At 32.0% G+C, this 27,563-nt stretch overlaps 2 protein-coding genes across 3 annotated transcripts in view; one reads left to right on the forward strand and one right to left on the reverse strand.

The window, feature by feature from the left end:
* The window catches only part of Usp8 (Ubiquitin specific protease 8), a 33,014-nt gene extending 15,437 nt beyond the window's left edge, over positions 1-17,577 (reverse strand). The window contains exons 1-11 of the mRNA XM_088233351.1: positions 17,045-17,577; positions 14,531-14,761; positions 13,386-13,525; positions 13,145-13,307; positions 11,949-12,105; positions 10,864-11,005; positions 9,589-9,767; positions 7,894-8,013; positions 6,257-6,382; positions 5,936-6,065; positions 406-629 (exon numbers count right to left, since the gene is read on the reverse strand). Of these exons, the coding sequence (XP_088089477.1) occupies positions 406-629; positions 5,936-6,065; positions 6,257-6,382; positions 7,894-8,013; positions 9,589-9,767; positions 10,864-11,005; positions 11,949-12,105; positions 13,145-13,307; positions 13,386-13,525; positions 14,531-14,761; positions 17,045-17,148 (1,716 nt within the window). The 5' untranslated portion in view covers positions 17,149-17,577. The remainder of the gene's footprint in view (positions 1-405; positions 630-5,935; positions 6,066-6,256; positions 6,383-7,893; positions 8,014-9,588; positions 9,768-10,863; positions 11,006-11,948; positions 12,106-13,144; positions 13,308-13,385; positions 13,526-14,530; positions 14,762-17,044) is intronic.
* A 1,657-nt stretch (positions 17,578-19,234) lies between these two features.
* Positions 19,235-27,563, forward strand: part of LOC148277093 (synapse-associated protein of 47 kDa-like) — a 65,081-nt gene continuing 56,752 nt past the window's right edge. Inside the window, exons 1-2 of one of the 2 annotated variants that reach the window (XM_088233350.1) lie at positions 19,235-19,627; positions 20,076-20,279. In XM_088233350.1, the coding sequence (XP_088089476.1) occupies positions 19,491-19,627; positions 20,076-20,279 (341 nt within the window). In that variant the 5' untranslated portion in view covers positions 19,235-19,490. Of the gene's footprint in view, positions 19,628-20,075; positions 20,289-27,563 lie in introns of both variants that reach the window. The other variant, XM_088233349.1, reaches the window with a different exon arrangement.

Here is a 27,563-nt window from a genome sequence, read left to right on the forward strand (position 1 = left end):
AACCAGCCATTGACAGGTCATAAGCCCTGTAGATGCCTAGACATCCATATTACCTTTTCATAAATGTTCTTCATCTCTGTTGTAATATGTTAATATAAACAATCATAGAATCTATTTAAATGTACAATAGGTATAGTCATGGCACCATCTAGACAGACAAGTGTGTCATCTAAAGTCAGGAGTGATAACACCACTTGCTTCTTGAATGCTTGTGTTTGCTGTAGGAACACATCGAAGCCACAGGATTATTGGTCATTAATGTCGTAATGTACCAAATACTATTTTTTTTATGTAAACATGTAAGCAAATAAAATAAATACCAAAACTATAAAAAAGTATACCCCATTTGAAAGAAAAGAAAGAAGAAAAAAATTAAAAGCCAAACTATGGATTAAAAAAAATTACCTCTCGATAAAGCAATCTCTTCTTTTCTCTAGCTTCATTAAGAATTTTATTCCTTTCTATCTCCATCTCTTCCCTTTTCTTAATCAAGCTCTGTTTTTCTTTTTCAATCGCTATTATATTTTGTTCCCTCTCGTAAGCCTCCGCAGCTAATCTCTGTTTTTCATTTTCATCTTCAACAAAATCCATCTGTGAATTGTCATCCTCGAAGTCATCGACAGAATTAGCTGGAAATATTATCAATAAAATGAAACCCCTTATTAGTTGACATATACGAGGGATGCTACTTAACATTTGAGATAGACAAGTAAAAACAAATATTTATAATTGAAAACGGCTTTATTGTTTTTCAAAATATTCTCCTTGAAGATCGATACACTTTTGCATGCGATTGAATAAATTTTCGAAGCATTTTTTTCAGTCCGATTGAAGTACCTCAAAACATGTGATTTGAACGTATCAACCGCTTCTTCGGGCGTTGGAAAACGTTGACCTCGCAGTTTATTTTTGATATGCGGGAATAAGAAAAAATCATTGGATGCCAAATCAGGACTATACGGCGGATGACCCATGAATTTGATGTTTTGAATGCTCAAAAATTCACTTGTTTAAGCTGATGTGTGACAGCTTGCATTGCCGTGGTGGAGAATGATTCGTCTTCTGCAATTGGTTTCCCTTATTTTTCCGAACACTTCTGGCAAACAAATGGTGGTGTACCATTCAGAATTGACCATTCTACGACCTTCACGAAATTCCTCCTGTAACGAAGTGCGACCACGATTGAATTCAGAAAACCAGTGAAATACCGTGGCTCGAGATGGTGCTTCATCGCCAAAAGTTGCAGCGAGTTGATCCGCACACCTTGTTGGTTTAATCCACGTCGAAAGTCATAGAAAATCATCGCACGAAAATGTTCACGATTTAGTTCCATTTTATAACAAAATTAATTTTTCAAGTATCTGTAAACAACACAACTATCAATCGTATGACAAAACGTTCTGAGTACGTTTACCATTAAAAATGGCAAACTTTACGATGACAATGTCAGATTTGACATATTCACACTAGTATTGCCATGTCTCAAAACTTAAGTAGCAACCCTCGTATCTAAGGTAAGTTGATAACTCTAATCACACATTTCTGTAACATAGTGGTAAAAAGGAAAACAAAAAGTCGTCGAAGGATTATGAAGAATGAACTGAAAAATCACCAGTTTGATCAAAAGAATGTGTCAGAAAAAAATTTTTTTTTTTGAGAAATACTACAATATGGTACAGGATATAAAGGATGGATGTTTCTGTTTAATAAAATTTGACATAAAGGCTCTACTTTCAAGGCGACAAAGGGTGGATATCAGTTAGATACTGGAAATAAAGCGATAATTTAACATTAATGAAAACCATTTTAGATTATATAAAACAGTATAGACTATTTACATTAAGCAGGTTCTTTTATACATTATCATCCTTCCCTTTTCGCACCTAATGGTGAATAGAGCACTGCATTGGTACACCAATCGCAGCGTATCTTGATCATTTTTGATACATGATCAGTCTTACGCTTCAGGTAGCAGTCCAGGTACTATGAAATATTCTTGTGCGTAAACACCTTTTAAATAAATATTTCATATCAACCATGTCGGGAATCCAACATGAGGCCTCTTGCATGGTAGGCAAACACGCTGACCATTACACCACGAGGCCGACATTATATTTATACACTATGAGCTAATAGTTCCGGAAATTGGTAAATAAAAAAGTTTTTTTGTTAATTTTCGGTTACATTTATTTTATCGCCTTCAAAATAGCATCCATCTGAAGTGATACACATATGGCAACACTTAACCCATACAATCATACACTTTTCATAGTACGATGAAGGAATGGCTTTTAATTCCTTCGTTGGGTTTTGTTTTCATTTCATCTATGCTCAAAAATATCTTTCTATGAAGCGGTAATTTAAGTTTTACGAAGAGGAAAAAGTCACAGGGTGTCATATCCAGAGAATACGGTGCTTGGTGGATGTTATTTACAGAGAGTTGGATCAAATAGTCGGCCACAATTCGTACTTTGTGAGAGGGAGCATTACCATGGTGCAAAATCCATAAGTTGTTTCTCTATAATTCTGGAGCTCAATCACAGATGGCTATCGACGTGCTAATTAGCGGCGTGATAACAACTTTTCACCGTGATTGTTTATTGTATGCGCGGTCACAAATGAAACATACGTGAAAGTTATCGATCGGGATTATTATATTTTTTAATATTGTCATACTTCAACCTGATGCTTGGCAACACCTAATATCTAATGTCAAAATTCAAAATATTTACTTTTCGCAACGCTCAATCCGTCACATATTTGAATTTTACCGGTGTAATTATGGAGAATATTCCTAAACTGTAAGTAAAATAATTTAGTTTTATTTTTTTGTTCACAATTTACCATGCTATTTATTTGTTTTGAATCAAATTGAGAAAGCAATTGAACGAAAAAAATGTTGAAGAAGGTATGTACATGATAAACAACAAACACAACGTTTTATTTTCTTTGATTTTACTGGGCAGTTTTTTATAGTATATAACATTCATATATCTTAAGGCATTTGGTGGAAGAGCCATTTTACATGTTAAATTTAAATTTCAGTAAGAGATTGAGCACTAAACCAGCTCAAATGGAAGGGCTTTTGTCTTTCATGGGTGGCCACTCAGAATTTGCTGCTGGCTGTTTTACAGGTCCACTTGGATTTTGACAAAATAATAGGATAATGATAAAATTTATAAATAAACTTATCAATGAAACTTCTTGGTTTAGTTTTACTTTTTATTATTTTGACCAACGAGCGCTTTCGCCTAAGTAGGCATCTTCAAGACTGGTCCAGACATCTCCAGTCTTGAAGATGCCTACTTAGGCGAAAGCGCTCGTTGGTCAAAATAATAAAAAGTAAAACTAAACCAAGAAGTTTCATTGATAAGTTTATTTATAAATTTTATCATTATCATTAACTATGGAGTTTTATCAAGAAATATCAACAAAAAACATCAATATTATTAAAATAATAGGATGTGGAAGCGGCTGGCTGACGAATTGGCTCAGTTAGGTCTACCCAAAACAATAGAACAGTGGAAGACTGTAAGAATAGTTATTATTAATAGTAATGTTTCGATGACTGGTATAATATTTTGATACTAAAAATCAAATATTTATATTCGTTTTAGACATGGCAAGATATTAAAAGAAAGGCACGTCAATAAAATGCAGAGAACAGAATAAATTTGAGCGCCACGGGAAATTGCAGTACGTTGCCTTTTCTTAGTGACGTATCGAAAAAAGTTCTCTGCATTATAGGGACTGCCAGTTCCCTGAGTTAATCCCCCAGAGTCCACTAGGTCTTCGGGATATAAATATCCTGGAGGCCAACACCTCGTGGGCGCCGGTGTCGATCGCCTTTAACATCCTGGATGCCAACGCCGCACAGGTGTCAGAGGAGTTCCACGCTTCAGTGGAAACCTGCGCCTCGAGAGCTCTAGCGGAGCCTTCCCCTAGAGAAGGTCCGCTTCCTCTCCAGCAGTCGGCCTGCGGCCTCCAGGAAAGGCCACCTCGGCGAAAAGTCCCGACTGTAGCCAGTGCCGTGGCAAACGAAGTAGCTGAAGACGTCGTCCAGTTACAAAAAGATGCAAATTGCCACTTACAGGTACTTAAAATTCAGTACCTAGTCCAATTAAAAACATATTGAGGAGCAAACATTCAAAAAGTGATTTGTCACATTTTTTTCAAAAATGTACTGGCAACACCAATTTAAACTCTTGCTAAAATACTTCATGTTTGCTTAATCAGTTTCGTGCAAAACATTCTTTGTCCCCTATAGTTTCATTAGTAAAAACTGAGATTTCAAACAAACTGTGTTTTCTCCAAAAGTCTGTTTCGTTCATAAAATGTTTTGTCCATGCAACGAATCAGAGCATTGCAAATGTCAGTTTGTTTGTGTGACAAATCACTTTTTGAACGCACGTTTTCTTTGTGTCTGACGTTTGATTTGACGTTTGACTACGGAACTTATCTATGGCGTTTTGCAACGCGACCGCGATAACTTCAGCGTGTTCATGATTGTTCGTTGTGATCGCTCAAATACTTAGCACGTTTTTTAGCATGTCGATAGCCATCTGTGATTGAGATCCTGGTAGGTTTCTATGGACAGCATCTCTTAAATGCCTCATTTTAGCCAGAGAATACTCTTTATTGACTGTTTGACCCGTTAGCACATACTCGTAATGAACAACGCCTCGATAATCAAAAGAAAACTGTGAGCATAACTTTGATTTTTTAACGACTTTTCCTTTCATTTCCATAGCGCCACTAGAATAATTGTTGTTGTCCACCTAGTTTCACCGTGGTAAGATCGTTTACCTCAGAAATCATCTCATGGGCCACTGCTTTTCGGAACTGTTTTTGAACAAAATTCAGGTCTTTTTTAAAAAAAAAAATATTTCAACAGAGAGGGAAAACATTATTGAGTAAGGAATATGGACGTCTAGGTATTTACAGGGCTTATGACCTGTCATTGGCTGGTTTAAGTGGCCACTTTACACACTGTGTAACATTCACCATTCTGCCCATGTTTAAACATCCACATTTCCTCAACTCTTCCATTTGTTGACTGACAGGTCATAAGCCCTGTAAATGCCTAGATGTCCATATTTCCTACTCAATAATGTTTTCCCTCTCTGTTGAAATAAATTAAAATATGAATAACTCCCTAGGGAGGAAATCCAGCCAGTCTGCAAGCATTTGGACATACTCAAACATTGTTAAAATTCAGGTGTTTTGGCACAAACCGTGCAATGCGTTTCGTATCCAAAATATCCATCTGTCGAAGGGCGTCCACTACAAGGTGCATCTTCAACTTCTATGATACGTTTTTTGAATGCCGAATACCACTCTTATGCTCGTGTTTTCAAGAGAGTAGAGTATCCGTAGGCTCTTTGTAACATTTTAAATGCATCAGAACAAGACATTTTGTTGGAAACACAAAACTTCAAATAAACTCTTCGTTCAAAATTTTTTTCATTTTTCAAATGCGACAAAGCGCAAAAACTGGACTGATGTAAACAGACGCCAAACAACTGATAATGATACAGATGGTGCTCACATTTGACAAAAATGTCCAGGAAAGGTTTACCGAGGTGAGGAAAAAATAAATTTAAATCATTAAAGTGCGCATAATTTAAAATGCAAATTTGCGGAATTTTTTATCATGGTGTATTTATAAGTTTATTTATGTCTAGGTTTGAAAAATAAAAAACATTCTATCTCAAAACATCCATTCTTTACATCCCGTACCCTTCATTAAGAAGGTCCAGAAATTAAAATTGAAAAAATAAGAGTGCCAACATTAAATAATTATTAATTGATCATACAATAAATGATAAAGAAAATTTAAAAATAAATCAATTAGTAAATATGTAATTTGCAACAAACTCAAAATACAAATAATACATTAATCCTTTAAGTCCTAATAAGAACGAGAATGACTTACATATTTCTGCATGAGAGTTGGCATTTGGACTAAAAGATCCGGAAAGAGTAGAGCTGGTTGAAGTCTCAGTAGCGTTGAGTTTAGTTCTGAATTTTTCCAATTGTCTTTTCAGCTGCGAAATTTCCGTTGTCTACAATAAAATAAAATGTTAATATAAACAACTTGCAATCATATAGAATATATTCAGTTTCTATATCACAAATTCCAAATTCTATAAAAAATTACATATTGTTTAAAATATCATAAGAATTCATATCCTAGTAAAACAATTCATATTAAAAAACACATGTAATTAATTATAAATGTGTTTGTTATTTTTACCGTATCCAATTGAGTATTTTCAAGAAGCATAATCTTTGAAAGGAGTTCCTCTTCTTTTAATTCGTCATCAGAATCTTTCTCTTTTTCTGGTTTGATTTCCGCTGTTGATTGAATCTGTTTCCATTTCTAGAAATTTAAAGAATAATAATATTTGGGTTAGAAATGATCACATTGAAAATAAATAAAACATGAATATAACCAAATATTTTTGTGCCACTATATAAAAGAAATCGTATTTCAGTAAAATAATATTTACATATTAATCTCAACATATGACAAAATAACTTCCTACTCTGAGCCTGCGATACGACTTAAAGTACATTATTATACCACTACTCTAAAGCTTGTAATTTAAATTTTAAAAAATTAAGAGGAAATGCAGTCCGCATTTTCTTGCTACAAACATGTACCCGTATTTTCTCCCTGGATTATGGAACTAGAGCAGTGATTTTTTTAGACACTATACGTATTTATCATTGGCGTGTCTCTATTGTTGTGCATTTCTGATAAATTGTTTCTTATGGGAGATAGGACCATCCTTAAACTCATAAAAACACCCAGTTTTATCGTCCATATATATTAATGAATAATCTTGAAAAACAGAAAAGGCAGACTCCAAAAATTTTATTCCGACACTGTCTAAAAAAAAAAAACCGAAAAAAAAAGCAGAAAACGGGACAGCAAAATGTCGATTTTAGTTAGGCATAATCAGTCTGATGTGCACGTGCAGTAGACTTTTTGGCACAGTATCAGGGAGACATTTGCGAGAGAGTGGCAGAAAACCAATGTTCAAATACCTATTTATCAAAATTGTCTGTCACTGCGTACCCTCTCAACCTTTATAAATACATTTTAACATTATTAAACATAATTTTAATTATATATGTGTGACCTACTGGTTTACAACAGCATCATACAAATTTAAAAAATAAGAATTGATAAATAAAAGGACATAATAATTATGATTCTAAACATATATTAATGTTAGCAAACATTCTGTTAGACATGGCTGTATTTATATATTTATGACTAGTTAACACTTAAGTACTGAATCATCATCATCAAACCCTTATCCGAATCCCAGTAGTGCATAGGGCACTGCATTGCTAAATCAAATGCAATGCATCTCGACCATCTGTTGCAGGAAGGTAAGGTGATCAGTCTTACGCTTCAGATGCCAGTCCAGGGACAATTTATTTATTTATTTACTTAAAGGCAGTTTATTACACATTATATGAGACATAAGTCTCAACAATGAAATACTTCAGTGGAAACCACCTTTTAAAAAAAAATTCATTACAACCTTCGCGGGAATCGAACCCGGGACCCCAAGCATGGTAGGCTAACATGCCTACCTCTACACTACGAGACAGAAGTTACTCCATTAAATTTTTCTTTTCAGGAATTTTACTTGACTAATGGCACAGACATATAAAATAACATGGGAATTTAATCGCTAAACAAGTATTAAATAGCTGCAACAAAATAATATACATTTTGTGTTTAGATAAACAAAGATTAGAATTAAATCAGATATTTTTTAAATCTCACATTAATATTAAAATAAAAAAATATATATAAAAAATACGAGGGAGATAATTCAATAACGCGTGTTCAAATTTAATTGAATAAAATACCTCTTCAGCAATAACTCGCTTCTTTTCTATTGTCAGTGAAGTAACTTCCAACTCTTCTTGTTTTTCTAATAGTTCTTTAATTTCTCTCGACTTCCTTTCATAGATTTCAATAGCAGCAGCCTGCAAATGTTAAAATTTAGATAAAAGATGGTTAACGAACAAAAATTGACAGCAAATTGTAAAATTATTGTCGCTATAAACTGTGTCTCTGTCCCTAATAAATGTACCATATGATGAAAAATAAAAGGGAATTTCTAGTTTGAAATGCCCACGTTGCACCAATTGGTATTATTTTTCATGTTGTCATGTCATGTTGGCAGCACTGGTTTTGACAATCTGTCAAAGTTTGACAGCGATCGGATGTTCAGTATTCTGTCAGCGTCTGTTTGAGTGAGCCGAAAAATTGTTGTGTGGAAATTCTTAGAACAGATAAAAAATTGGAACAACGAGCGTGTCTCAAATTTTGTGTAGCTAATGAAATTTCGTGTGCCGAATCATTGAAAATGTTGAATAAAGCCTTTAGCGAATCGTGTATGTCGAAAATACGGGCATATAAATGGTATAAAAGGTTCAAAGACCGTTGTGAATGCTTAGATGATGATGATGAACATACTGGACGCCCAACAACGTCAGTTACCGAAGAAAATATCAAATCGGCAAAGCAAATCGTGTTGGAAAATCGATGTATACCAATCCGAGAGCTTGCTGTATTATTGAGCATTTCATTTGGCAGATCATTTTTTAATAGATGTTTTGGGCATGAAACGCGTCGCTGTCCTCCTCGTCCCAAAAACACTAAATTTTGTCCAAAAGCACCGTCGAATTACTGTGGCTTAAGAGATGATTTCCAACATTGGTAGCGACCTCACATTCATCAAACGCATAATAACTGGTGACGAGACGTGGGTTTACGAGTTTGATGTGCCGACCGAACAACAATTTTCCGAATGGTGCTTCGAAAATGAGCGAAAACCGAAAAAACCACGTCAAACTCGTTTGAAAATTAGAGTTTTGTTGACTGTATTCTTCGATATTCGTGGTGTAGTGCACTACAAATTCCTTCCATACGGTCAAACGGTCAAACGGTCAAACGGTCAACAAATAATACTATTTAGACGCTATGCGCAGTCTGCGTGAAGCAATTCGTAAGAAAAGGCCTGATATGTGGAAGGACAATTTGTGGATTTTACAACACGATAATGCGCCATCTCATACAGCGTTGATTATTTCTGAGTTTTTGGGCAAAAATTTTACTAATGTCATCAGCCAAGCACCGTATTCTCCAGACCAGGCCCGTCTGACTTTTTTCTTTTCCAAATACTAAAATTACCATTAAGAGGAATGTGCTTTGAGACAATTGATGCCATAAAAGAGAATTCGCTGCGAGAGCTAAAGGCCATACCTATGCAGGCCTATGAAAATTGGACATTGACAGTTGGATTAAGCGTTGGCATCAATGTAGTGTCGCAGATGGCGAGTATTTTGAAGGGGATAATAAAGAAATTGTTAAAAAATTACAATTTTGCGTTTTTTAGACAAATTCCTGTTTATTTTTGATCATAAGGTATGTACAATGTTATTAATAAATAAATAGATGTTTGCAGTTAACTCACAGAATCTCCACCCAAGAAAAATCTAGTCTTGAATCTCTCTCTTAAATTGAAATATAATCAAATTTAAAAAAAAATATCTCACCTTACTACTCCTGTCAATGCTAGGGTTAGAATTGGCAGGTGTAGATACATATGTAGATTGAGATGTAGGATGTACGGCTTTTTCCGAACTGTTGACGTCTGGTTTTATAGTACGATCAAACATCCTCTTTTTATCAACAGGAGATACTGATTCATTGAGACTCGGATAGTCAATATCATCTGAAGACATAAAATGTTATATGAATATGTAAATTTCGGAGAACAGTGGAAGAAATAAATACAAAAAAAGACAAATGTGTATCTAATTGATTATTTCAAAAATAAAACAATATATGAGTAGAAATAAAATAATTACTGTTATTCTAGTACACAACACAAGTTAGTACAAACATAATAGATTATTTTAGCGACAAAACAAGTGTTAAATCAATGCCCGGTTTCAAATTTATTATAAAAATAAAATCATCCCTTAAAAATATGAAATGTTCTCAAAATTGATATGTTCTAATGAATTATATTGTGTGTTTTTATACTATTTTTGAGTAAAGCAAATTTTTTTAAATGTAACAATTAAAAAAAAATTTTGGTAAAAAATGTTCAATTCTGATAATTAGAGGCATTAAATTCTCAATCGTTAAAAGTTCACACGAGGACAAAACAAAAGAAATAATAAAACTGCCTTATCTTATTAAAAAATCTTTTCTAAAACATATGAAAAATAATTGAAAACACTTAAAAATTGTACACATTTCTAATGCATGTTTTAGAGCAGCGTTTTCCAACCTCTTAAGCCTGTGGACAGGACCGGTGAAAATAGGAGAAAAATTTTGCAGACCGGTAACACAGGTATAAAAACTTTTATTTATGTAGTATTTTGTTTATCGGTTTTTAATATTATATTATAACTGGTATGGAAATGACAAATGACGCTTTTTTTAGTACAGGAATTTTAAAATGGGCTAAAAGTATTTCTGCGGACCAGCAGAAAATCTCAACGGACTGGCGGTTGGGAAACACTGGTTTAGAGCATCAATGCTTTGGTCTGTTAGCTGGCCAATCATAAACCTTGCAAATGATGACATTAATCGAATGGACCATTCTACGTAGGTACCAAACCATCCACGGATTTCTAAAATATATTTTTTCAAACTATATCCCTTCAAAATAACATAATAAAACTTATGGCTATGTTAAATATTACAGATATTTAAGAAAGCCTATGGAATATTCAGTCAAAGTACTAGTACAGTAGACAACATGAGAGTTGGTTAGCATAAGGATATGAATTATTTTAAAAAGTCTGATTCGCACTCACTTAACAAGTCGTCTAATTGACTGTTGTGGTTGGGTGGAGTAACATGGGGATTGGTTGTATACGGCGGGTAGTAGAGAAGCCATCCTTCAAAACCTCCTTCTAAAATTATAGGCGATCTTTCATACACAACTTCGGGATCCCACTAAAATCAAGATATTAATGTTTTTATAAAAAAACAAAAAATACTCTGAAAAATAAAACTAAAAGGGTTCAACGGTTTAATAAAAGGTGTACAATAACATCTGAAACATTACTATCTAATCTTAGAACATATCTCTCTTTTTTCTTAGATCCTCTCCTTTTCTTCTTCAGAACTCCTCACCAGATCCTACTTCCTACACATATATTTTACCTTATAATCAATTTACAGTTGTTAAATTATTGAAATATTGATACTGTAATATTTATTTATTATGGAAATCATGGTCTTTTTTATAAATACGAGGTACAAGAGAACAACTTTAAAAAGTAAGACCAATTACAGATTTTACATTCATTTATAATGAATACAGAAGGAGAAAGGAAAAATTTAATAGTGAATTTTTTTTTTAATAAAAAATAAATAAAAAGTACACAAAAGGGAGAAGACATTGTATAGCTCCAACTCTACTTTCCTCCCCTCTCTCTCTGCTTCCATGAACATTTATATTTCTTCTTAGTAACAATTCACAACCAACAATAATTAATTAGATGAACATATGAATGAGTAAAAATTAAAAGTTAAGTATTCAAAGGCATTATGTTTTTCTTTTCTATTTGTACTATACAAGCACTAACTGCCCATTAATTATTACAAATGGCTTTAAAATGGCGGAAAAATATTTTGTATTTCATATATGTATGTTTTAATTTTTATTATTATTGGTAGGTATATTTCGTAATTTTTATTTATGTATCCATTTTTAACGTTATTAGTTTAGATTTTATTTTTGTGCATCATTCAATGAAAAAACACAAGTAACAAAAAAAATCTAAAAGAAATTCCTAGCTAGTCGGGAGCTAAAACAATAAACCTCTATACATTGTAAAAATATTCAAAAACTCAAGGATCTTGAGAGTAATAAAAAAAGGATTTATCAGATTACCTTTTCCAAAATAGTCTTGAGTGTATGTAAAGGTTTTCCGGAAACAAATTCTGTGCTAGACCAGTCCATTATAACAATAAGATCCATGTATTTTCGCTGCGACCAGATGAGTTTTGATTCATCGGGAAGGATTTTTTCTAATTTATTTGCAGAATTTCTAGAAGAAACAGTAATAAAATCAATTTTGTACATAAACTAAGTTCTGTAAATATTACTTACAATTTAAATACATGTCCGACCACTGTCTATTTTATTTCAGAGTTAGAAATAGTAGAGATTGGTTGCAAAAATTTAACTCATTCACTGTGGTGCTCACATACATCGGTGAGCGCCCACAACAGCACTACACTACTACAAAAATATTTGTAGCCTAAGTATTCATCTAAAAATAAAACGCATCAGTTTTGAGCGCAGGGAATTTAAGGGAGGGCAAAATATTGTTTCCTTTTTAATGATAGAAGTTAAAATGATAGAAGAAGAGTTCTACTAACAGGACTTTGTGACCTACCAGTAAGACACACATACTCTTGTTGGATTTTAAGACCTGCTACCAGGATACTGTTTTTTTTTATATGTAGTCCGTCTCTTAGCAAGTTTATGAATCATGTTTCTGAGAATATAGTCCTATCTTAATCTTCCGGAAGGACGCAGCTCTGGACGTTTATAGATTTCAATGCAAACAAGTAATTGATAGTTTAATAATACAAATTATGGAAAAATAAATAAAATATAATGTTTTTAACAAAATTGCATTTTTTTTTATAGTTCAGTAATTTGAATTAACAATGTGAATTGATTACTGCTTGTGATATTTTAATTATTTCATTCATTAGTTACTTTATTTCACATACGGTGAGTGCCTTAGTAATTGGGCATGATACAGTAATTGGACATTCTAAATCTAATGTTCAAAAATAAATTATTCTAATACATTCATTTTAAGAAAAAACACACAAAAAAGTATCTATTTCATGGTGGAAATAAATTCTTACGTTTACTTATTTTTGACCATTAGATTCAGAGTGTCCAATTAAATAATATACTTAAATTATATACTATACAAATATACTTAAATTGTTTTAAAACATAATTTCTATAGCGTCATCTCGTAACATCAACAATAGTTAATATTGTTTTTATATAAAGATGATTTTGTACATTCCGAGGAAAATTTAAGGAAATTCAAATTAACTTACCCTGGTTTAATACATTCTTCTGGAATGTTTATGCATCGGGAATCTTTGATATGGGATATCAAAAAATCCGAGCGCAATCGAGCATCCAAAATTAAAACCTTTTTCAATTTATCATTTAATAGTGAAAACAAATCCGTACACTTGATGCTAAAATCATTTTTACCTACAAATTGAGAAAAGATAAAGAGACACATTCATTGATAATAAATTGATTACTATAGTCATTATAAAAATTACATACTTGGAAAGCCAACAGATGCCGGAGGTTGAATGTAAATTTGTGATTCTTTGGCTTTTTGTTTTTCTTTCTCTAAAGCTTTTATTTTAAGGTTTTGCTGTTCAAGTTCTTTTAACTTCCTTAATTGGTTTTCCTCTTCATATCTGAAAATAAGACATCAAAATAATACACGAGGAATAATAGATTCAAGTGATTTTTCTAGGTATGCAAGTATATATTTTTCAAGCAAATGGACAAAGACATTTGACCAAATTTCTTTACTTGCAATTATAGTTATAATTCAATATCGTAATTAGTACAGTAAAATATTAACTCTGAATTTCAGAGAAGAGCAAATAATCTTTACCATAATTTAATGCTTAAATTTTTACAGAGCGTAAGAAATGTATTTTAAATAGAAAGTTAAATTGAAAACAAAGCAATTTTATGATGTAAAAAAAATAAAAAAATTACAAATAAATTGAGTGTTCTATGACTTTTGCCCTCAGGGTAATAATTCTCTGGAGAAGCTCTATTACATAGAACAAAAGCGTTCCAAATTTTTGGTTTGGTTAAAGCTTAAGTGGCCACTTTACATCCTGTATAACATTCACTATTCTGCCTATGTTTAAACAACCACATTTCCTTAACTCTTCCATCTGTTGACCTTTGTGAAGTAAAAGAGCTGATATTTATTTATTTGTTATGTACGTAGATAAGGGTAAGATCAAATAACATGATAAAATTATTGCATGATAATTTATAGCTTATAAACACTGTCAACATACCACTTTTTTATTATTTTGTTTACACCATTGAAATATTTATTTGTGTAAAATAAGTAACACACATAAAATAATAAAGTATAAATTGAAATAAACAAGTCAACAAAGTAATACTAAATAAATCATCATCATCATTCCCTTGCCGCACCTAATGGTGCATAGGGTAGATTATCAGTCTTACGCTTCAGGTACCAGTCCAGGGACTATGAAATATACTAGTGTGAACCCTTTTAAATCAATATTTCATTTCAACCATGTCGGGAATCGAACCCAAGACCTCTTGCATGGTAGGCAAACGCGCTGACCATTACACCACGAGGTTGATAGTAGAAGACTAAATAAATAGGTAATGATAAAAATGTTATAATTTCATTATGTGGTCACCTTTGCTCTAAGCCTTCCTTTAGATTTTTGGCAGTATCTAGAGCCTCATTTACTATCTTTGAACATATTTTAGCACGTATATTTGTCTTCTGCGAAGTATAGTCCGGTGCGTTTTTGAGGTGTTGAACAATAAAAAGAAATCTCATTAAAAAAATATATGCTTCTTCCTGATCCCCCTCATGAAGATACTCGTGAGCTTTCTCACGGAGTAATACTGCGGAGTTACACAACCTGTAATGAAACAAAAAAGTGTGAAGTAAGTAACCCTTACACGAATTTACATTAACAAGTTGAAGGGAATTTTAGAACTCCCAAATCCTTAATGGTTGAGGTCAATGCAGCCACATGCTAATTGGACCTAAGTATTTAACTATAAATCAACACAGAACGTAACTTTTTAAATGCCATTAGGTGTTACTATAGCAGTACCCAGTAAGCCGAAAAACTTAAGGCAATTTTCAGATTAAATCTAACACACACAAACAAACCATTTTCCCCAGTAGGGGTAGACAGAGAGAACAGAATGGCACTTTACTCTGTCTGCATACAGATCTCACTTCCTCGCCTTTCATATTTCATGCATGTGCAATGATTATTCCAACTTTGGACATGTCCAGTTTGAAGTATTTGTTGAATTTGGTCATACCGTGTGTTTCTCGGTCTTCCTTATTTTCTACATCCATCAAAAACCTTATAGTTGTTATTTTGTTGTGCATTTGCTCTACATGTCCTATCCAAAGCAGGACTCCTTTTTTTTATTTTATTGATAATCCTCGATTCAGGCTTACATAATGCACGGATCACAACATTTCTATAAAGAATCGAATAATATTTTATTCGATAGTTTGAATGATTTCTCATGTCCGTATCTTTCGATAATGATTCTGAACAGATGGGTCTGAGAGTACGAAATATAAAATAATTAAGAACTCTCGGTCTAATCATTCAAATTGTGTATAAAAGCAAGCATGTTTACGAGCTCTATTTCAATGGCCGGCCCTCTGAACATGGAAACGGAGAGTGTGTTACACGCTTATGGCTCATAATAGATTAATTACCTGCTACAAAATCTCACAGGAAAAATGGAATAAAGAACGGGAGTGGCAGCTTACTGGATGAGTCAGCAGGAGACTGGAACTGTCAAGTTTTGTATTGAATACTCACATGTTGATTGCTTATTAAAAATAGTGAAAGTTCCGCCATGATACAGGCTCACCTAGCGTGGCATGTAGTTTTAAAATGGATATCTTATTAACACGTTTGCGGTTATGCCAGCTATAGTCGTCAAAAACATGTCTCACATTCAGGAAATGACGGCTATAGCCGTCAGTCCAAAAGACATTGGTAGTGAAAAGATGGCTTTAGCTAATATGCAACTAAAGTAATTATGTGGAAGGAGATATTGTGTACCTATAAAAACAGTCAGCCACAAAAGTGTCCCAGTATGTTAGTCAAATAAGATTTACTTCAAACCATCAACTACGGTCAAATCGGAAGTGAAATATTAACAAAAATAAGGAAGTTATGATATGTGTCTATATGAGTGGATCCTAGGAGAAAAAAAATCAGCCAACATGTTAAAAGTTAACATATTTAATAAATAAATGAGGTATTAGTATGCAGGTATACTGATGAAGTGCCAGGGGCAGCCTCCGTGGTGTAACGTCTAAGATGCTAGACTCATGCATGAAAGGTACCGGGTTCAATACCCAGTAAAAACCCACAAAAATTAGACATGATTTTTCTCAAGCCTGAGTGTTGTGTTGTAATCAGCCACTGTATTTGGTCTTCCTGGCCTGTTGTGATGCAAAAAAACTTTACAAATACATTGATATATTTGCACACACAACGAACAAAAAAGACTGTAAACGGTGTTTATATAATACACCTATATACAAGAGCATTATGACATAGATAAGAAATGTAAACATGGTTTCTAAATTTCTTATGATTAATATATTTTCGTTTTAATAGATTTAAATATTAAGATAACAATTCATTGAAAATCAATCAAACATGTCTATCAAATTGACTAGGAAGTAGTGTATTCATATGTTTCAAACAAGTTTACAATAAAAACGGTATCTACTTCACGGTCACTCAAATTTCTGATGGCCAATCAAACAATTCATTCCTTTAATTTTGTTTAATTTAGTATTGCTAAAAAATAAACAATAGTATATTTAGGTTTTATGTGAATATTTCAACTGTGTGGCCATATTTAATATGTTGTAAATAAAAGTGTAAAAATAGATTCATGTAGTGGTAGAGTGAAGAGCGACCCTCGGACCTCTGATCAGGAGTTGGCAACACTTATACAAGACCACAACCTGAATTACTTTATTTGAATATCATTTTGATGTTAAGAAGAGTTGAATTGACGAAGGTTTAAAAACATATGAACAAAATCGCATAGTACTTATGTATGTATGTTGTGCATTTTAACTGCTAATACTAAGGTGACAACTAGGAATACATTTTACACAAAAGATAACAAATTAACTGTATACTAACATCATTGATTTCTTTTCCAATGTTTTCTTGCTAATTTCATGCTGAGGCGTTAGATCGTCGATGCATTTACCCTTGTGGAGGCTTTTCAATTTCGTCTCTGGCATTTTAAGTTATTTGATGGCAAAATTCTTAAATTTATGAATTAAGACATTTTAATTCGGTTACTAATTTTGTCACTTGGCATAAGCATTCGAGCAAAAGTAGTAATTATTCATTTAACCTTCAAAGTGGACAATATATTCGATAAAAAACGGTGTATTTATAATCCGTAATTAGAAAATTAAATGTAAGGTTTCCGAAAATGTCAGATGACAAGAACGATCACCACTGACACGACACAAATTGCATTGAATATTTTGTTGCAAATAAGTAAATAATTGCTGCGATTCGAACAAATACAAATAATAATAAAACAGAAGCACAAGGTGTTTCAAGGAAGTTTATGAATTATAAACACAAAAACTAGATATCAAATTAGAAACATTCAAAACCCACTGACAACTGACATTTAATTCCAAAGATTTCGAATCCATAAACAATGGGTCCAAGAGGTCAACATAATATTAATATTTTAGTTACTGTCTTTGGTAACACTTTACCCTTTATGCCCTCAAAAATGACAAAATGAGAAGATTTTGGTAAAAGTAACGATTACGAAAAAACCGTACAACCAACCAAATCTTCAAAAAAGTTTCTCAGTATTATATTCCTTATTTAGTAGTTCAAAGAGTACGGCTTTGATAAGGTATATTTGTTTATAGGTTTTAATTCAAAACAATTAGTCGTACAATACGAAATTGAAATGAAAAAAATCATCATCATTTCCTCTTCGCACCTAATGTGAAAATGATGTACTGCATTGGTACACTAATCGCAGCGTGTCTTGATCATTTTTGTTAAATAAAGGTAAGATGATATTTATTTATTTATTTATACACTTTATGTACATAAACAGTTTACATACGGATGCAAAAGGCTGGTATATTGCCTTAAGGCAATTTCTTTCTACCTACCCAAACCGTTCAATTTTAGAAAATCAGTGGTATGTAAATATGTTGTTGGTTTATTCATAATTTCTTTAGAGAACAAAATATTATATATATATATATAAGAAGTAAAAATTGACTAAATATCTACACTATACTATGAAGAGGGGGAAGGGGGTAAAGAGGGAAGAAAAGAAGGAGGAAAAATAAAAAACTGAAATATTCAGGAAGTGACATTTCATACGTGATTTGAGTGTAAATTAAGAAGGGGCGTCTCTGACATTAGTGGGTAGATTATTCCATTATCAAGCAGCTACTACTGTGAAAGAAGAGGCAACAAAATTGGAGCGTTTAATGAGCATTGATAGGGTTTTCTCGTTACAAAAACGAAGAGTTAGCCCATGCTATGATAGAGGTTAAAAGAGCTTTCTCAGATAAACAGGCGAAGTGGGATGATTATTTGAAGGATGTTAGGTCCTACGTTTTAGGTACCAATCAAGGAACTATACAATATAATTGTGTGAAAATGCCCTTTTAAATAATTATTTCGTATCAACCATGTCGGAAAACGAACCCGAGATCTCTTGCATGATAGACAAACGCACTGACCATTACATCACGAGGCCGACAAAAAATAATGAATAAATACAATAATTTATTTACGAGGCGTAATTAAGATTTAAAATTTCAAATCTAAGGGTAACACAATCAAAACTTTTTTGATGATGAAACTAGCATGAAATGTAAATTATAATACGTAAATACATAATCTTCAATGAAAAAAAAAACGTTTTAAAACCTAATCGAAAATTATTATTAAGGTACGAAATATATTAAACGCATAAAATTTTAGATGATGAAAACGATAAATTTTTTATTTAATGATTTATTTGAAAACATTTTATAAAGCATAAATATTTTATAAAGCATAAACCTATACCTACATATGTATTATTAAATATTTTTATATTGTAAAGCCTTTTATTTTATCCCATAAGTTTTGAGAAAAGAATCTTAGATATCGCAATTGTGATCAAAAGTAATATTGATTGGTATTTGTGCAAAACGTAAATGGTGTTTGGGAATTTGATGATTTTATCTAAAACAAACAAAAATAGTATGATTTACAATATCATTCTGCATCCACAATAGTTTCATCATTATTTATATAGCAATACTGTGGCATTATGGGCAACACTGGCTTAGTCTTATCTTGACATTTCTAAATTTTGCGCAAGTCTTCTTGCGCAGTTTTGTTTACCCTGGTCGATTGTTCTGGCATCGTTTTTCTACGTTTCAGCTGATTTGTCAGTCGCCGAAGATTTTCTCTTTCGTACGGTGATATGTTCAACGTCGTGACTGTGTAGTGCGGTAGTTTTAAATATATCCTAACAAGTGTTATTCCTTTGTGAAGTTTCGCCATTTACCTTCGTTGTTGTAAATAAGTGTTAACAGTGAACATGTTTTCTGGACTCACGAATCAGGTCAGCTCGTGGATGGGAGCCGCCAAAGGTGAGCCCCAAGATGAGGAAGTTCCCACCCCCACTAAAGATGCAGGAGACGGTGGTGCCAATGAGGGCGGCGAAAAGACCCAAAGGTATCTGCTGATAATTCCCAAAACCAGCATTTTCTCTAGATTTGTTAAAGAAAATTCCACTTAACTAATCTTGACGACTTACTTAAATTTATTTATGTTGTTTAATTCTTATTAAATTGAAGTAAGTCTATAAATTAGAGCAATGAAATACACTCTGCAGGTGTTTTTTTTTTACTTGAGAGGAAATCACAAAATACTGTTTTTTTTACAATACATATTATACAGTAATTTGTGATTCGGGGTGGGTTTTGTAACTTATGTTGAGTAAACTTTTTTTTGCAATTATGCAATTTATGCAATTGAGTGAAATATGTGACTCACATTAATTTAACTAAATTACACGATTTTCGAAATAAAATGACACTCTTTTCTCAAGTCTTTCTCAAGTAGGATTTTCAGGTTTGTGATTAGTTGAATAAATCTTAATATGCATTGTTTTGAATTGCAGTCCCACGAAGGCAGGAAGCAAATTAGATATGTTCACCAACGTGAAGTCTCAGATGAGTGGTTGGTTGGGTTCAGGGATTCCTATTCCCGGCCTCCGCAAGCATGAAGCTGCTCCTGAGGAGGCCCAGCCCGAGGCTACTGAGGCCCAACCCGAAGCCGCTCCTTCGGCACAAGACTTGGCCAAGGACGAAGACGATAATTCGAGGTACATTAGGTACGGGGTTATCCATTCAATGATGAAGTCACATAAAAACTAATCTTTTAATATTTTGAGTAATAATAATTACAGCCAGTCCCTAAATCAATAATGGCTGTTATTTTGCACCAAAAGTTAACCAAACTGTAAAACTAAAAGCTTTTTAGTTCAGTACTTTTTTTTAGCAAATATGGATTTTAATTTTATCTTTATAAAAAAAGCTGCTGATTTTTGTAAAAAATATCTTAATAAAATATTTAACATTAACTAAGTTAACCTATCAAATAGGTCATTTTATTAATTTTTGCTGTTTTATGAAGTTTTAAAGCAGGTTATTAAAATAAGAATGACTAAATTTCAAAGTGATGCATTTATTATGTAATCCAGAACATTGGGTGGGGAGCTAAATATTGATAAATCAGTTTTGTATTTAACATCAGGGACTCTGGCTATTATTACTTCTCAAAATATGTCTGATCTTAGATGCGCCGAGTTACTGGTGAGATGTATAATTTTTCTATTTTACATTTGGGATTTATAATCCTGAACTTCTTTTTTCCAGTTTTCTTTTCATCTTATAAATAAATATATATTTATAATCAGCTTATCACATTATGTTTTTACTGTACATTATATTTTGCAATTCACAAAAAGATTATGTGCCATAAATAAATATTTTTCTTAGACTGAAAAGGATAAAACATGCTGTTATTAGACAAAAAGCGACTTAATATGCTGTCGCTAGACCAAATGAGACATGACATATTGTTGTAAAACAAAGAGGACATAACATGCTGTTATTAGACCAAAGAGAAAATAATTATAATGATTATTATTGTTAAACTTAAGAAGACGTGACATTCTACATTTTAAGATGAAAAAAGAAACACAATATACTCTTGCGAGTTCAAGGGGGACATTACACATTGTTGTAAGACAAAAGAATATTAAACATTTTGTTGTTACATTAATGGGGATTAAAATTAACACTAGGAATGTTGACCTGCTGAGGTCAATATTCTGAAAAATATAAACATTTATTTTATTTACCATTTCAATCAATAACACTATTCATACCATTTTACTGCATGCAAGCATGTTTTATTTACAGTTTTGTTTTTTATTCATGCACAAACTCAAAGGTCTTTAATATGTAAATAAACTATTAGATTTTTAGTAAACATTTTTCTAGACCCTGGTATTGGCACAATCTCTTCTGTCATATCCTAAACTCTACATATTTAACTTGTTAGGTTAAATATTAAATAGAATTATTGAAATCATCCGCTTAGCGCAACTAACGATAATCAGCTTTTATATTTATATTTCAGTGACATCATTTTATGGATGGACCCCATATTTTCATATATCATTTAAGCATTTTTATTTGTCTAAGGTTTGCTAATATATCACTAGTCCATGAATATATTTCGATGCTTTGTCCCATGTAGTGATTTAATACCCTACGAGCAATAATTTTTAGCTTAACTATTTTTAGAATTAGAAACATGTAGCTTATCTTTAAACTTTTTATTAGAATAAATAATCATAATGCCATAATTTTACTTCTGCATAAGGGGTTTTCATTATTGAAAATTATATTCAAGAAAGTGAATTCCATTCCAATATACTCATTTAGGTGACAATGCAATAGTCAATGGACCTTCACAATCATTTGTATGCACAGGAATATGTTTTGGTATATTTATATAATGTATTTACTTGCACTTCATAATATAAATATTATTTTGGGCAAGGCTTTTATGATTAAAATGTACTGATCTTTAACTTTAATTCAACTAAAAAAACATATTAATTTAAATAAAAACTTGCACTTTTTATGTTTTTTTTTTATTATTTTGTAATTATCTGCCTCATTAGGACACCCTGTATCGAGGCAGGAATTGATTTATTTTACAATTTGAACTTATTTGAGAATAGGTATAAGAAAAATATGCATATTTTAAAAGTACCTATGAGCAAAAAAAAATCTTAATTTATTTATTAATTGAAATTTTCTAACAGTTTGCAATGAGGGTCAGTAGTTCAAACGATCAATTTTATTAATTTTCAAAAAGCACTAATTATTTTTGATATTGTACCTTTAGCACTGCCATTCGTAAGTATTCATTTAGCTTATAAATACTTGCAGAAATGCTTTCACGTTTTGTAGGGGTAGACTAATAAAAAATAAGAAACTTGGACTTTTTTCCTTTAAGTTTGACGTTACCAACCAGTACAACTAGTACCTATATATTTTTAAAAACTTTTTGAAAGGGAACCACACATTTATAATCAGTGTCACGTAAAAGTCATACAAAATTAGGCATAAAACACAATGTATTTATTATTCAGAGTATTCTACGGGTTCCAGTAAGACTAAAATAATTTTAAAAAACACCCAGAAACGTGTTTTATCTCTTTTTATTATTCAAACGAACAGTCAGATAATGATATTTTATAACACGATTTCCGATATCATATTTTGGCAAAAGGCCCCAATAAATAAAAATATTTAAATTTATGTCAACAGAGGAAAACATTGTTAAGAAGGGAATATGGACGTCTAGGCACTTACAGGGCTTATGACCTGTCATTGGCTGGTTTAAGTGGCCACTTTACACACTGTAACATTCACCATTCTGCCCGTGTTTAAACATCCGAATTTCCTCAACTCTTCCATCTGTTGACTATGTAGGTGAGATTCATCAGCCAGCCAGTCTGCAAGCATTTGGACATACTCAAATATTGTTGAAATAAAAATATGCCCATTTGCCAAAAAATGAGTTTTTTGGACATTAAATGATTTGTAAACGAAGAAAATTATTCAATTTTTTTGAATAAGATAAGATAAACCAATCCAGTTATCTAATTTAGACTTTGAATAAGGGTGATCGAATTTAAGTTTTTTTTTAAAAATTATTCTCTTTTATTTCTCATGTTATTTCCAATTATACGGCCTATTTCACACGTATCGTCCAAACCTACATGGCACGATAAAATTTGGATGAATTGACATTTATTATATTATTTTGTATCTATTGAAAAAATATTCAGCTGTTACTCTCAGATAAAAAATCCTTCAAAAGAAAAGGGAAGATTAGTCAGCCTCATGGTTCACTAGTTATTGCGTCTGTCTGGTATTAAATAAATAAAAATAATCAAAAAATAAATATCAACCCACCCCGTTATTTTATCGTGTCGTGTGGATTTTTTCCATGGTGTGAAATAGGCCTATGAGACCATTTTGTGTTGTAATTTTCCGATGATGCAAAAGAAAACCTATTGTCTTAGACCTATAAAAAATATTTTTTATTTCGAAGAAGTCTTTAAGTAGAACACTTGTAGAGAATACGTAATTATATAGGACCTCTGAACGCAGTAGTTTGAAAGAAACTTAACATTTTGTTTATATGGCGTACTTATGTAGGCCTATATAAAACCTACAGAAAAAAAACTCACCAACAATCAATGTATTTAGGTGTTCTGGGCCTTAAGCAAATTTGAAATAGTCATATCGCCCAACCAACTATAGCTTCAGTTATTTTCGAATGTTTGGTTTCATAGAAATTAGAAGCTAAAAATATATAAGACGAATGGGTTTTTGGTTTTAAACAATGTTAACGATTTCACACTCACTAAAAATTCCTCATGTTTTGAGCACTGTGTAGGTATACATACCTTCTATATGTGGGTATCAGAAGCAAACTTAGAAGTCTCCACCAAAAACGGAAAATTAGCTATTGACGTCAAAATAAACTATACATAAAAGCCTACCTGCCTAAATAATAACGTAATTCAGAACCGTCTCTAAATCTATCAAAAACATATTTCAATTATGCTACTTGACACCGCAAACTTAGCATTCTCTATTGAGTTAGAGAAGCATAATTACAAATCTCACAATTCTCTTTTCAAAGTTTTTCGCAAATATCTCAGGAACTCCTTCAGTGGAGATTTCCAAGTTTGCTTCTAATAATACAATTCTTAAGGTATATAAATTTTAAACTCAGAATCAGTGATGAATTTTTAAATTAGGTTTTTTTTACCAAAAACATTAAATGGTTAAAAACTCGTTAAAAGGATAGATAGGTAAGCTGGTCCGATTCGAATGCATTTTAAATTTTCGTTTGTATGCATTTGCAGCTTCCGTTTCGCTGAACGTAAATTTTGCAATGCGAATCGAGGGTAGTTGGAAAAATAGAATTCGGCTTTGTCATGTATAAATGAGGAAGTTCAGTGGTTTTATAAAATATTTTTATAATTATATATAATTTTTATATAAAAAGCTGTTATTTTCTTAATTACTCGAGTATTCCCCTAGTATTCCAACTAGGAACACGTTTCATGGAATTCTTTTCTATTAAAAAAAAAAGCACAAAAACATGAATAAAAAAATCCTTTAGTATGTTTACTAACGACCATTTATTAATATGTCAATGCTTACAACTGATTTAACATTTTAATTTATATCTTCAATAAAATATTACACTTTTAAAAAAAATAACTATCGAACTTTTACTATCGATGAGACATTAAAGGTAAAATAAAATAAAATAAAAAACGCAAACGAGCTAAGCATATCGTTGGCGTCTGCCTAATTAAACTGTAAAACTCGTAAATCCCAAAATATTTCTTTTTTAGAGGGGAGTAATTTTTTTTACCTTATTAGCGAATAGCAGCAAAGTTTTTTCAAAAATAATCCGAACTCCACGGATATACACGTTTTACACACATATAGATTATTTGAAGTCCTTACAGAAAACGCCAAAATATAATTTTTGTTCATTTACGAGTTTTTAAGTTAGGGTGACGTTATGTGGGATTTTTGCCTTTTGTGTGCCATTTTATTATTATTTCGTTTTTAGGTCTACTTTAATTACATAAATAAAATATAAAAATAATAGTAGATTTTCACGAATCATTCAGTTTAAAGCAAAACAGATTTGATTTTTATTAAAAACAACGTTAGTAGATTCGTACTGATATTCGCCAAATGCTTGGGAAATTTGAGCTAGATTTGCAATTTTTTACAATACCCTTAAAAATTAGAACGAATTTATGGAAAAATTCCAAATAATTTAACGCAAGTACCTACCTATTTTCTTTTAGGGGTGTGTTGTCCCCATTCTGTCTTGCATAGTTTTTCAGATTCCGAGTCGTTGAGTCTGGGTCATTGGCATATTTGGCAACTGCAACAATCTGCATAATAAATTTGTACATAATGTCTGTCCTCGAAACAAAATAAGTAATCACGTTGTTTCGATGCCCGTTATCTGTTTTATGCATACTAATTATATTTACTTCGTATTGAAGCTCAGCGTTCATCCGCGTTTCGGGAATGGAGTTGCGGTTACGTGTCTTCAGCGCGTTTAGTATAAATAACTTAATAACTAGATTACAAAAGAACTAAATAAATCTGAATTTCTCTTTACTATAAGTATTAAGAGGGTGCCGGACAATAGGGAAATATCACATTTTACGAATACCGATAAAAACACGTGAAACGGATTATGAAAAATTAATTACGGGCTGCCGATATTTCCGCAGTTTTTGTTTTGCAAAAGAGGGCAGTGAGAGGTATTTACAACTTAAATTTTCGCGATTCTCTCTCTTCCTAATACTAGAAATAAGGGCAAATTGGTAATCCCGAAATTGAAGCTAAGGAAGGTAAGCACATCGTTTGTGGGGCACTGCGTACGCTTCTACAATAGAATACCCGACAGTGTCCTAATTATGACGGACAATAAGTTCAAAATTTTCATAAAAACCGTACTTCAAAAAAGGCCTATTATGGATATGGAAGTACATGGAAGATTCTAGTATATGGAACTAATAGTATTATTTTATTTGTATTAGTTTATTTGATTATTTTTTGAATATTTTTATTGATTGAAAACTGACTATTTCTTTGTGTTGTTTTGTTAATTTAGTTATTTATATATTGACTTTCAATAAGCGTATAAATTATACCTATATTGAAGAAAAAATAAAAACTAAAACTAAAAAAACTAAACTAATTTTATTTCAATATGGATATTATGGAGAAATATTTTCATACATAATTTCTAAAATGAAATTGTTCAAAAAAATATGTCTTTACAAAAACGCGACATGTTTGGCCTTGACAATTGTGACGTCAAGATTCGTGACGATGTTCTATTTAAATTTAAACGCTCACAAACAAAGTTCAAAATTTATCCGAATCGTGACGTATTAGAGGCGTGGCCAATGCAAAGAACAGTTTTCGCGGGAATTAACTTAAATAATATAAATTTAAAAAAATAAATAACTAATAATAACTAACTTTTTTTTTGCTCGACATTACTTCACAATCCCTTATTAATTTAAAATTGAAAAAAAAGTGATATTTTGATAAATAAGTATTTGAACATTGTTTTTCTGTTACTCTCTCGCAAATGCCTCCCCGATACTGTGCAAAAAAGACAACTGCACTGTGAACTTATTATGCCTAACTAATCGACGTTTCTTTGTCTCGTTTTCCGCACCTTAAAACTGATCCGAGTATCAGAATTAAATTTTCTGTGTTGGTACCTTTTGCGTTTTTAAAAATAGACATCATTTTTGTATACCGTACGTTTAGGACAACAAATAAAACTGGACGCTTTTATGTGTTTTTGGATACTTCTAGTTCCCATTATAAACAATTTATCAAAAAAACAAACAATAAGAATACGCCAATAGTAGGTACATATCAATAATGTGTAAACAATATTGCTCTAGTGCTATAATCTAGTGAGACAATACGGGAATACGTTTGTATGAAGAAAAAGGGGACTGTGTTTCCTTTGAAGAAAGAGGAAATATAGTTTTCGCACCGCGGAACGTAAAAGCAACACATTTTTTTCTCCAAAAAGGGCTGTTAAGATATAGATAAGGGATTATGACAGATTCAGGAAAGCATTATCTGACGAGTTCAATTTTCAAAAAGAGATGCCAGATGTAAAACTTGCAGTAAAACGAGTGATCATTTACTGTGCCTACGCAACCACGCAGAACAGTGTGCCTTTAACTGACATTCAAATATCTTTGATTTAACAGTAGTCCGAAAAGGGTGCTGTCGCAAAATTGGACAATTGTTTTTGTGCGAAAATGCGGCATTTGTGCGATTGAGATTTTTTTTTTTTTTTTAATATCAATGTACATTATTACTTTTTTATCATTTCAATTATCTTATTTTTTCCAAAACTAAAAACCTTTTAATAAGTTAGTATTAATAAAAAAGATTTTTATTAATACTAACTTATATAATATTAACAAATTCCAACAGGG

This window comes from Micrasema longulum, unplaced genomic scaffold (genome assembly GCF_059751315.1).
Source record: "Micrasema longulum isolate JH-2025_06_02 unplaced genomic scaffold, ASM5975131v1 h1tg001085l, whole genome shotgun sequence".
NCBI lineage: Eukaryota > Metazoa > Arthropoda > Insecta > Trichoptera > Brachycentridae > Micrasema > Micrasema longulum.